This window comes from Zalophus californianus, chromosome 12 (genome assembly GCF_009762305.2).
Source record: "Zalophus californianus isolate mZalCal1 chromosome 12, mZalCal1.pri.v2, whole genome shotgun sequence".
NCBI classification, from domain to species: Eukaryota; Metazoa; Chordata; class Mammalia; order Carnivora; family Otariidae; genus Zalophus; species Zalophus californianus.
The window spans coordinates 16,190,000-16,203,507 of record NC_045606.1 but is presented as its reverse complement, the minus strand read 5'-3'; the positions used below and the strand labels follow the sequence as shown (position 1 = coordinate 16,203,507).

The 13,508-nt window shown below is 39.5% G+C and overlaps 1 protein-coding gene across 14 annotated transcripts in view; it reads right to left on the bottom strand.

Annotated features, from left to right (window-relative positions):
• The window catches only part of NRCAM (neuronal cell adhesion molecule), a 290,304-nt gene that overhangs the window by 6,990 nt on the left and 269,806 nt on the right, over positions 1–13,508 (bottom strand). For all 14 annotated transcript variants that reach the window (XM_027573702.2, XM_027573706.2, XM_035723247.1 and 11 more), the window contains 2 exons: positions 5,290–5,421; positions 4,395–4,473 (listed from right to left, as the gene is read on the bottom strand). In XM_027573702.2, coding sequence (XP_027429503.2) covers positions 4,395–4,473; positions 5,290–5,421 — 211 coding nt within the window. The remainder of the gene's footprint in view (positions 1–4,394; positions 4,474–5,289; positions 5,422–13,508) is intronic.

Below are 13,508 nucleotides of genomic sequence, written 5' to 3'. Positions count from 1 at the left end.
TCATATGAGGCACCAGCCCATTTCCTAGCATGTGATTTGTGCCCTACAAATATTAGTACCCATCTGTCTACCACCACACCTCCTCGATCCACTCCAGGCCCCACCCCAGAGAGATTCTTTTTCTCACAAATACCCTGTGTAACACACAGTCTTAGAAGTTTCCAGAGTGATGCCTGGTTACAATCCTGTGTTGAAGCACTGTATTAATGCTTGCCTTTTTTCAACTCAAAGATGAATTTTATAATGAAATAGTAAACAAACTTGCTTTTGACATTGTGTCAAGGGAAGTTGCTCTGTCAAGTTTCAGTGTGAAAGTACAGCCTCCCAAACGAGAGGAATTTAGAAGTTACGGAGGATGACTTAAAAGTCATACACTTATTTAGCTACTTGGTGTTAAAAGCTTAAAAATATTCAGCCATGTTTTATGAGAACTGTTAAGGACAAAGACTCAACAAATTTGAAACTAAGTCATAATATTGTACATGTGGCTCCAAAATATATTTTTGATCCTCATAGCCAAGCATGAAGATGGTTTTGCAGTGTAAAGGAATGTTCCCATCACGGTACCAGAACTCAGCTCCTGCGCCGCGTCCTCTGGGAAGGATTCCCACCTCACCTTCCTTCCATCCACCCAGGTGGCTTTGGCTTCCAGCCTGAGCTATATCTCTTTCATAGCACTTTTCACACGATGCTGACTCTTCTTTTATTCCCTGGATCCCTCACTAGACTATAAACTAGTGAGATAACATTCTATCATTTTCAATATCCCCACAGCCTGGCATACAGTAGGCACTCAATAAATACGGGTTGAATGAATGAATTCATTGTAAAATCACAATAGAAGAGATGATGGGCATTTTTAGAAATTTTTCAGAATTCTAACATCAGAAAATTTTTATTTTTCGTGAATTTCATGATGTCCAAAAAAGCAATGGAGTGTATATATATTTTTTCCTTTCTCTTACCCTCAGGATGAATTTTAAGGAGTCCACCTTTTTTGCAGTAGCACTTCATTCAGGGCTATGCACACAGGAGGTACCTACTGAATGTCTACTGACCAAAATCCAGCAGCAACAGACAAATCTGTGATCTTTCGGTCTGACTCTCCTGTGGTCACCATCCCACCACTGCCAAATCTTGCCGCAGTTCGACTGACCTTCACAACCCAAACCCTCCCTCTAAATGTCCATCATTATTTATACTGTTCACTCACTTAAATGACAAGATTCCCATGCCCAGAGCCTCCATGTATGCTATGGGTTCAAGTACCATGATCATAGTCTTTATGACCTAGGTTCATTCTGGTTTTTAAAGGAATGGATCTAAAGAATAAAAAAAATCCTTACACGGTTGGTTGCATTGTTTCTCTGATTTTTCTATATGCTAGTAAGGATGCAGATCCTACTGTCTGTATAATTAAAGAAACAAACAAAGAAAGCTGCAGGCTTCCACCAGAGGGTCACTGCTTGGCGGTGGGAGTTAGAGGGAGGGCACAAGGTTACAGCTTACGGGAAAAAAAAAAATCAAATTTGGCCATTGAAGTTCCATCCCTCTTTGCACTATGAAATATCCCCTGGCTCAGAGCCAACCATGTAGAAACTGTTTCATCCTCAAGCTGGAGAACGAGCAAATCGTAAACAGAATTAATTTACATTTAGCGATAGCCCTACTTTTGTCTGTGTTGGCGTGTGATCCGCATATTAATTTATTTTCAGAATGAAAAACAATAAGCATCAATAAATAATACAGAGCTCAAAACTTCCAGAAGGTGCAAAGCAGAGAAGGGACCCTGGTGATTTAGGAAGGAGAATGACACTTCAATGTATTATTTAAAATAAAAAATCTGTTGTAATAAACAGTTGGAACCGTTTTCATTCATCGTAACATCTAAGAAACTAAAAGTCTTTTTTTTTTTTTCTCTTTAGGTAGAAAAGAATCCACAGGGAAAAAAATTCTGAGGTAGCGTCAAGAAGTCACAGGACAAAGCCACAGCTGTAGCAAGGGTGGTTGGGTACTTGGGAAAGTGACTTCACTTGTGGGATTGACTGTCCTTATGGACTTGGCAGTTTAGGTAAAAAAAAAAAAAAAAAATTACTGGTTTGTGTATTAAGTTTTAGACACCCATCAGAACCTTCCCTTGGTACCTCCCACATCAATGTAATTGTATGTGTGACAAACAGTTTTGTCTTCACATGTGAACCAACGGGTCTGTACTTGATAGGCCCAAAGAAAAGTCTCTTCTGAGGAGCTCAAGGCATGAGTTAAAGACAGCCACATGAAAACACTTCACAAACATGTTGTGTATGCATGAACACCAAGACAAAGAAATATGGCGAAAGAAATGTAAACATAGTGATAATGAGGCCAGTCATCAAATACTTGGCATGGACCGCTCTGAAGCCCAAATCATATTAAAGGTTGTTAGCAGACATCTCATGGAGGAGGTTAGAAATCGTAGAAACTAGAAGCCTTCAGGGATCATCTAATAGTTGAACAACTGTATCATTTTATAGATGAAAGAAATGGAGACCCAGACACATCAAGTGCCATATCTAAAGTAATCAAGGGTAGGGCTGGGTTGACCATAAAAATAACAATTTCTGGATTCCCGGCTAGTTCCTATTCAACCTCGATTTCAATCCCATTTCTACGGAGTAGGCAGCATGGTTGCCCTGAGAACGTCACATTACATCAGACCCTGGTTTCACACCACTGTAAAAGCAAGCTGACATTTGGGAGCCACGAGGCGAGCAGTACATCGCCAGATCGATTTAAGCACGATGACGGACAACAGGAATGCAGGAGGTGCCATGCTTTCTTTCCGATTAATGCCAATACAGAGGTGTTTCAGGCTACATGGAAGATGTAGCTTCATTGTAATAAAGAAGGGAGTGGTGTGCCTATCTTGTATAATATTCTAGCCACAAGAACGCTAAGAAGTTATTTAGTTATTATCGCCTCACCTGCTTTACGGGAAAAACATGTAGAAGAGTGAATTATATCAGCAAAGACTACAACTCACCCAGTGTCACACATGGCTTCCCTAGGCCACAGCCATCTGCACGCTGCCCTACCATGTACTGTGGAGAGTGGGGGGGAGGGGGTGGCCCAGGAAGCTTCCACAAACTTTGAGTCCCAGAGTCAACATGTGACATCCAGACAACCCTCACTAGACATCTTTCTGTATCATGAGGTACAGAAATTCTGAGAAGTTTTACAAATCATAATCATCTCTGTGGAAGAGAAGATCAGAATATCTGAAGGTGTAGGTGCTAAGGCACAAAGTCCAAACACTTGTATCTGCATGGAAACTGATATGAAACCAAATGTATCCAAAATATATATTTTTTTCAATCAGTTATCATATTTCTTAACCTTGGCATTGAGCTCCAGAGATGAGTAAAAATTAGCACAAATATCTATAAATGTCATCTGGCAATCACAACAGGGAAATATTTTATTTCACCTAAAAGCCTTTTCATTTGCCAAAAAAGGCTCAATCTGGGCTCAGTGCATATTTAAAAGACTGTATTTCTATAGTCAAGAAGCTGATAGAAAAAACAAGGTATAAAGGCATTTTATAAATAGAAGTATTCCTTTGGAACACCCCAATCCCAACTTTTTAAAGGAATAAATATAGAGCTTGTTTCTGATTTTAAACATGTCTAAAATAATCAACTATTTCTTTTTAAAAAGACATATAAATCCTAGATAAGACTATCTTTATTTAAAGAGTCTCTCTCCCTCTCTCCCCCCCTCTTTTCATTACTTAGCACATAGGTTATGTTAAAATTTATCCCTAATGATGGAGCCAAGCCAAGAACGTATTATCAAAGTCCTGTGAATTAACACACTGCCTAGAGGTCTATGATATTCTTAGTAATTTACAGCTTCTAAAAGAACCTTGCCATCCTTTCATGATTAATGGACAGGATATGGGTATTTCTTTTGGAAAAAGAAGCATCAAATCCAGGATTAAAAAAAGTAACACCAATTTTATAAACTCACTACTTAGAAAATGACAGGTGTAGTTTCCTTTATAATGCAGGTTTGGTAGGGTTTTTATTGTTGCTTTAACTCTTACTATAACACACCAGCTTTTCCTAGGTTGAGCAATACAGCAATGCCTCTGGAAAAATATGGCGGGGTGGAAGGTACTCTGTCTCCAAACCCACGACTAAAATGGAAATTTATTTTTTAATGAAAAGTGAGAATATTTTCATTGGGGATGTGTAGCCATGTAGACATGGAAGTGTTTCTAAACTAGTACTGGAGGAAAATATGCAGTGCCACAGAGCCTGTCCCTGGCCTCATCCTATTGGCGGGAGTCTGTATGAGCACAGTGTGTGGGCAGGACGGGAAGGGTGAAGGGAGGCTCAGAAGCAGTGGCTCACCTGTATTCTCCAAAAGTGCCATCGTCTTCCTTCATAGGCTGGATTTCAGGATCAGCATGAGCATCTTCCTTCTCTTTGACTAAAAAATTTCAAAGTGATAACATTACCTATTGATTCCATGTTTCCTTATTCAAAGTTTTAAAGAGTGCACTCCCTGAGATAGATAGATAGCAGTAGAAAATAATTCTATACATAGCAGATGTTGTACCACAACAGATGGATTATGTGGCCATGCATATACTTTGCTGTTTTAGTCTCTTTGAGACAACCTAAGAGAATGAACATTTGTTAACATATAAAGTTGACTTCCTATGAGCATCCTACTGATGAAGGAATAAGTCTGAAGTCTCTAAGATCTCTCCCCTATTTGGCCCATCTATTCATTAACTATATTCAAGGTTACAAATTGTTTCAGCACATCTCTGCTTTTGCAGATTTTTTTTCCTTGTCACTGAAGGGGAAATGGCCAAGTAAAGAAAATATAAATTCATTGGATCCACTGAATTGAGCAAAACATTAGCCATAGAGGAAAAGCAATGTTACACATCATGATAGTTCATGCAGTATTTCCTCCAGAAGATTCCATATACTTTCCCCCTCTGCCTGTTGATTTTAGGTGTAGCACTTGTGACTTAGGTGGAACCTAAGGAAGCAGAGTCACTAATAATCTTCAGAGAACAGATGAATTTACTCCCCCAAATACCTTTTGATCCTTGACAATGTTTAGGCTCCCATTATAAAAAAAAAGGGATCAAAAATTGTTTGGACAGAAAGTCCAAATTTATGGCTCTGGGAAAATATGCTTATTGCAATCTACATGATCACTCTCATTATTTCTTTATAGTTTTGAATAATTATGCAGCGTTCTAAGGCAATTTTAATCTTTCTTTCTTACCTGGATATTTACCACCCTTGTTTCTTCTGATGAAGCAAACAATCAGCAAAATTAAGATAAGGAGAGCGACAGCACACATTAGACCAATGAACCAGCCCTGAGTCGCAATATCCACCTGCCGGCTCGCCATTGCTGGAAAACAAATCAGTGGCATCAGGGGGCATGGCTTAAGGGGGAAATGAGAACTGTTGTAGTCTCTTGCAGTAAAAAATTACCCTAGTAAATGAGCTTTTATACATTTTACATGTGCCCCAAATTGAAATCTGTCAGTTATCAATCAGGAGTTAAATACAAACTTTGAAAAATCTTCATTACTTAAAAAATTCAAATAGCAAAATCTGAATGCTAATACCATCAAATGCTAACAAATCTGGCCACTGTGTTCCCAGTTATTTTAACTATATATTCTCAATAGAAACATAGTCCCAAGTCAGTTTTAAAAGTACTGTCTACAGATAAACTGTACATTAAGTACAATGGTAAGAATGTAAGACTGAATTTTAAAACAGAATGTATACATCTAATGGAGTATTTTTCCTTCAAAGGAACTGCTTTTGGAGGCTAACATATCATTGCAATGATGTTGCCATTTTTCAAAATGTTTTGGAAATCTTCTATTAAAAAAGAAAACTTGTCCACACAAGAAACCTGTCCACATAAGACAGCCAGCCTTATTATTTTATATAGCATCTCAATTTGCACCTAAAACATTACTTAGATTTGGTATTCATCTCATTTACAAGAGTTGGTTCTAAAAGATTTTTGGAAATTTCTGGAAAATCCAATTTATCCTCAAAGGATCAATATTTGATATTCAATATTGCTTTGGATCCGTTTAAAAGACTTTGAAAGGTAGCTTGATCAGCAGAATCACTATTGGAATAAATGACCAGTTTAAGGAGAAAATACTCATTCACATATATACATAGTCTTTGTCTTCATCTATTCTGTTTGAGTCAATAAACGTGAAGCCCCATATTCAACTAGTCCCAGTATGCAAATCTCCTAAGAAAAACACAGAATAATTAGCATTTCTGGTATTATTCAAAAGTGTCAATCAAATGGGACAAAGTGCAGCATCAATGGCTATTCAGACATGCCCATGAGGATTTGTTTAAATAAATTCGTATGAAACTTTTTTTTTACAAAGGCTTTTATTTTTTTCTTTTGACCATAATCAAAGTAAAAGGTTTTCTTCTTTTGATTCACAAGCATGCCTGTATCATGCTTTTAATGTGACTGAGTTTCTTCTGAGTGCATTTAACATGGCTGGGTTGGGTATATGTGATCTCTGGATGCAGAAACAAACATGGCTACACAGATCCCAGGTTCCATCCTCCATGGCCAAAATAGAACCTCGTTGCCTTATTTTTCTCCACACAAAGTAGAAGGCGAAAAATGAAATGCTTAAAATCAAGCATGAAGAAGGATGTGAAGAATGTGTGCATGTGTGGTTAAGAAATAACATGAGAAGTGGAAATACACCATCTGGATTATAAATCAAATGCCAGTGGCCTTTCTCAATGGCCACTGGTGCCTCGTGGGTTTGAGGGGTTTTGAGTTGTATCATGACTAGATCCAACCGAGGCAGGAGTGCAGGCTGTGCTCTCCTGCATACACACACCATGACCATGAAGATGATGGAGAAGATGACAGGGATAATGAGAGCTAACATCCTGAAACTCCTACTGTGTGCTGGGCACTAGGCTGAGGGCAACATCCGATTTAATTTTCACAGCAGTGCTTTGAGGTGGGCGGGAGGAGTACACCCGTGCCCCGGGAATGGAAAGGACTTGCCTGACGGCTGGAGTTGGACTGAGTCTGTCCGACTCCCGAGATACTAGCTGAATGCTCTACTGCTCTCATGCATTCCGGAAAACAAGCCCAGACATCTGCAGAAGTCTTTGCGAAAAATACAAGGCTACAGGGACTTTCCATTCTGAGACAGGCAAAAAGATTTGAAAAGTCCATCACCACATACTCCTTGGCAATGCGTTTTTTTTTCAAATTTGCACATGGTCTTTGACTGTGTGCTTTTTCACCAAAACTGAGCCTCTGATTGAAGTTGAAGAGTTAATCATTTACAGCCTCGTTGTAGGAGTAGCTGCATCTACACTTTCCATCCAACTAAATGCAACCAATAAGGGCAAGATGCAGTAAGATACCCAAATGCTAGCACAGACATTGTCACATAAAGATGGTGGTGGCCACAACTGAGCTGCCTCTGGGCAGCTTGCTACGTGCAACTATGCAAAAAGTGGAAATGTTTCTTTGACAGTCGATACAGGAATATCCAAATGGATTTTGAATTTCTACCTCTATGTCTAAAGAAAAAAAGCATCAAATATGTTCCCACCAGACTATGTAAGGTTAGGCAGACACAGCGTGTTAACAGGTGTGTGAGTGTGCACACTCACAGAGGCGCACACAAGTGCACCAGAAGTTGGTATAAAACAAAAATTAGGTAAGTGAAAAATAACTTTTCTTGACTTCTCATCCATAGAAGAAGGGATCTAAAGCCTGGAATGACTATGAGAGTAGCTTCGTTTCTTCCCAAGACATTCTAAAATCATCTTAACTGCAGATGTACATACAAACCCAAGTCATGGCCACCACTGTGCATCACACACACACACACACAAACACACATACCGAAACCTGTGGGGCTTTTTCTTCTTGAATCTGGGTTCCAATGGGCAGGTACTTGTAGGATTGAGTAGGAGAATTAAAGAGGATTTTCATTTTATTTAAATCTTTACAATAAAATTATGTTCATGTATTTCTTGAGTAATCCATAAAGCGATAAATTAAATGAATAGATAAATATAAAGAATGTGAAAAAAGAAAATAAGCCAGAGGAATAAAATTTGCTTTGTTTCCTAGAAGTCAGTTTTAACAAGGGTTCTGCCAACACATTGCTCGCTGTCTTCTGGCCAACCTGTGCCCTGTGGTGGTAGGCCTCTGAGGAAATGCTTAGAATAACAGAATAATGTGGAAGGGACAGAGTGAATAAATGGCTATTTATGAAGAATCCATTAAGCCTACAAATGTGCTGTTGAATTAAAATAGTTAGAATTGTACAGAAAGAGCAGAACATTTCCTTGGCCAAAGTTTGGAGACAGTACTGAATTAACACTCTCTTTCATAGTTACATTTATATGTCAAAGGTGACAATAACTGGTGTGGCCTCATCCTACCTCCACTGCGGGCATGCAGGAATGGCGCACCCACTGCGACGGCTCACCTTGAACAAGCTGTCAGGGGTAGCCAGCACTGTGGGTATGGCAACACTGGAGGAAAAAACTTTTCTAAAGGGTTTGCCTTCTGTCCCATAAAAGGACAAAAAACCATCACATTTGATGTCATAGATGGGATCTAATTCGAGCTAGCGCTGCAAGCTAGGTGTACTCTGGAGCCTTCAGGGGACCAGAACATGCGCCGAGCGCCAAACAAAGTGGTCAGTCCAGCCTGTTTCCCTCGGGACGTGGGCTCTGTGACCCCGGCGGGGGGCGGGGGGGATGTCGTGAGAGCATCTCCTCCAGCGCTGGAAGGCTCTCTCACATTCCAGCCTGGTGACATGCTACTGACCTGACACCTAAGGGGGAAGGAGCACTGCCCACTTCATAGGATTTCTGGACAGACTGAACGAGGGAAGCCGCTGGAAACCAGTCGCCTGGTAGAATTTCGAGCTCATGAAATGCTAGCACTGTGACTATCGTTAGCCTTCCAGCTATCAGTGGACAACATATCTCCCTGAGCTTTTCATATTTTGAAATTAAAAGCCATCACTAACAAAAAAACACCCTGTAATCCTAACTGTTAGTTGATATTCCTCTTCTCAGTCTAACGCAGTGCTTTCCTAGAGCTCTGTCCACATGCGGTTGTGAAAACACAAGGAACAAAATTACAGAAAAGTGGTTTTCTCTTTACACATTATGATTTTTGCTCACAAATAGCTTAAAATGTAGTTTGATAAGTTACCAAATATTACCTTTGATTTCTTGTTTTAAAAACTGCTCGTGATTGTAGATCTTATACATGATGTATGACTTTACATGACTGAAAATCACAATGCTTGTGTAATGAAAGACACACACAAAATGCATTTTGCCTACGGGTTCTATAGCAAATGCAGCATCTCCTCAAGAATGCACGAGGCTATGGAACAGAAGTAACACGGATGGATGAATCACAAAGTGAGTCTGTGCCACACAGCCCTTCTCTAATTTAGGTTAGCAGGGATTATTCTCCATCTTATGAGTTGGTATGAATATTCTCGCATCTTACATGAACATTATTTTAGAAACTTTAATCACTTGTTGCGTATTATGATACCATTCAAAGAACGAAAATTATGCAGGCAGTCAAATTTGGTGTGGTCACAAGAGATACATGATATGAACGATTTCTCATTCTATTCAAGTATAATAATCTTTACCTCAGTTGTCTAACCAGACTGCAGGTTTGTGCTGATTATAGTCCCCTTGTGACATAAAAAAATCATAACTCTATGAAGGAATCATTTTAGCTTCAAAAGCATTTCGAAAATTCCATCCTAACTCCAAGGGAAGGTTGACACATGTAAAGGATGTGAAAAATTGAATTACCTACATAGTGTAAGTTAAGAATCATTTTTATCTCTGTTTTTATAATGGTTTTTGCCTATGCCATGATTAGATGGTGATCTGCCCAATTCTGTAATTCATTTGATATAAAGAGCCAAAGACAATTAAAAAGCCCAAGTCCCAACCCAACTGAGCCCCACAGAAAGACATTCATGGCCCTACCCATAACCCAACTCCACTAGGCCCCTGTCTCCAACTGGGCCTATCTCAAACACATCCTCTGAACTCACAAAACCAGAGTCGCCCTCAGCACCAATTCAAACTTGCTATGTTCCTGGCATTAGGCACCTTCACTCAAAGAAGCTCTGAGAACCATTTACAATTTCTTTCCTCCATTCTTCTTTGTCTGTGGGAGTTTTGCAAAAACAACAAATGTGAATATTTTGAGGAACTGGAAGTTACTTAACACTCCAAGAAAGGAAAATTCTTTATACGCTAAAGACAAAATCCAGACTGCTTAAGTTTATCGTTTTAGATGATTATAAATCTAGTCATGCCAAATAAATCAACTGAAATGAAAAACTACATGAAAATGTCCTCAAAGAAAAATTGATTGGATATAGAGATTGCATATTCATTGTAGACATTCCCAGTGTATTAAATCTTCTTTTTAATGCAAAGGAAACTTCTTTACCTGCGCTTTGCCTTATGAAATTATTGTTTCTCTAACGATGTTTATAAAAAGAATTGTTATACATTAAATAGTTCAAGTGAACTATGGAAAAATTGTTTTTTGGGGTTCACAAGATGAATCTTTTGGTAAACATAAATGCTTTCATTTTTTAAAAAGATTTTATTTATTTGACAGAGGGAGAGCACACAAGCAGGGAGAGTGGGAGAGGGCTCGATCCCAGGACCCTGGGATCATGACCTGAGCCGAAGGCAGCCACTTAACCGGTGGCCGGCTGGGCCACCCAGGTGCCCCACTTAAATGCTTTCAAATTTGTCTAAGTTATAGATTCAACCTTTCCTGAGTATTCATTTTCCTAAAGGAATAATTACTTCTAAAAATATTTATTTGTGTGATAAAGGCCTGAACAGAAAGCTGGACAATGTTCAACCTGTTGTCACAAACATTCATTGGCCACCCAGTTTATCACATGCAGAGCAGGCTGCACTGGGGAGGGGCCATGGGTTTTCATCAATGGCTGAAAACTCAAGCTGCCCTGCCTCCTGGTGGACATGGCCGGGCTATACATTGGTGCCTGACTGGGGAATACATTAAACATTGAAACACTGAAATAATGGATGTTCCCTCCAAGTGTTAATGTTCTGAAATTTCTGATAAAATTCTGTTGGGTGGTATGGGCAAAATGATTAGTCAGTTTGATTTTTGCTCCTTCAAAGTCCAATTTGAACAGAGTTTTCTTCTTTCCTACTTGTACTTACAAATATAATTTTTTGCTACCTTACCCTTGTTTACATGTTGCGGGTATAGAACAGTTTTAAGTACCACAGTACGAAAATAACATGCAACAGAACATATTACGCCCCTTGTTTTTAATAACAGGAACAAAAGAGACTTCTAGCGATGTATAAAACATACAGTTTGATGGTTCAGTTCACTAGAATTTTTTTAGATAAACAGGATTCATTTAATTGGATCGAGTTATTTTTCAGAATGATCCACAGTAAGTCCTTAAAAATGTTCTTACTCTCTTAAAATGCATCCCCCAAATTAACAACCAGACAATGAAATTGCTTCTTACTGCCAGCTACATCATATTCAAGGTAAAAGTTCACGTGCTCTGGCCCCTCCGACTCCCCACTGATAACTGGCACTGGTCTCTGCAGCTGTGGCAGTAAGTTTCCTGATCCAGGGATTTATGGCTTAAGATAAATATAAAACAGAAGAATAAAACAAACAAGCAATCGATCTGCAGCGTCTAACACACAAATATAAACTAAGATGAAGTCCTCTGAGATTGTGCAAATAAAATTAAAGATTTATTGCTGAAATTTAGGGTTCCCTCGTTTTTCACTTCCATAACAGAAAGGGTTTTCCTTTATAAAAGCAGGAATAGGACATAAATGAATAATCAGGAAAAATGATGTACAATATTCAGATTGATGAGTTCTGTTATATGGGTCCTGAATGATGTAAACTGTTGTCCATTAGATAGAGTCCCAGGAAACATCAGCCTTCATTTATGGATGTGGGGTGGGGAGAGGGTTGCTGAGCAATGCTGGGGACAGAGGTAACAGAATCTTACTGCAAGGTAAACCCCAATACTAGGCGGCTGCTTCTCAGTTCTACTTATCAGCTCAGTGCGGGTCTTTAAAGATTCTGAGGAAAGGTTTACATACACAGCCTTTAAAAGACTAATGTCTTGGGTGCCTGGGTGGCTCAGTTGGTTAAGCAACTGCCTTCGGCTCAGGTCATGATCCTGGAGTCCTGGGATCGAGTGCCGCATCAGGCTCCCTGCTCAGCAGGGAGTCTGCTTCTCCCTCTGACCCTCCCCCCTCTCATGTGCACTCTCTCTCTCTCATTCTCTCTCTCAAATAAATAAATGAAATCTTAAAAAAAAAAAAGACTAATGTCTTTTGGCTATCTGAGGCTGACCGTTCTCTCGGCCTTCTCACAACAACCTAAACTAAAAATGACATACTTACAGATATATTAACTTGGGTAGTCCCAAAAATAAGATCAACGTATTATCTCAGAGAAAATGTCCTAGGATAGTAAATCAGAAAGTGTCCAAGGGCTGACTTAAGCTCTAAAATTAAATTCCCAATTATTTTATAGAATTTGGAAGCTAAAGGCCTCTCCTGAAATTAACTTCATGAAATATCATTTCTTAGAATCAGAAAGAGAGGTACAGAGGTACAGACGGTCCCCGACTTAACGGTTCGACTTCGGATTTTTTGACTTTACAACGGTGTGAAATCTGTAAGCGTTCAGTAGAAATGGAATTTGATCTTTTCTGGGGCTAGTGGTTTGTGGTACGACACTCTCATGAGGCCGGGCAGGGGAGCCTGCTGCAGCTCCTCTCAGCCACGCGATCACGAGTGAACAACCTATACACTCACAACCATCCTGTACCCACATGACCGTTCCATTTGCACTTTCAGTACAGTCTTCAGTAAATTACATGAAATAATTACTATTTTATTATCAAATAGGCTTTGTGTTAGACGATTTTGTCCAACTGTAGACTAATGTAAGTGTTCTGAGACCATGTCAGGTAGGCTAGGCTAAGCCAGTTTCGGTAAGTTACGTGCATTGAATGCATTTATGACTTACAATATTTTTGACTTATGATGGGTTTATGGGGATGTAACCCCATCATAGGTTGAGTAAGTTCTGGGTGCCTGGGTGGCTCAGTTGGTTAAGCGTCTGCCTTGGGCTTGGGTCATGATCCCAGGGTCCTGGGATCGAGTCCTGCATTGGGCTCCCTGCTCAGCAGGCAGTCTGCTGTTCCCCTCTCCCTTCGCCCCTCACCCCCTGCTTGTGCTCTCTCTCTTTCTCAAATAAATAAAATCTTAAAAAAAAATAAGTTAAGTTCTGTATATTGAAGAAACGAAATAATGCACTTGACCTCTGAGATATAACTCACCATCCTATGTGTACAGTGTACCCCTCTGTGCTAAGGG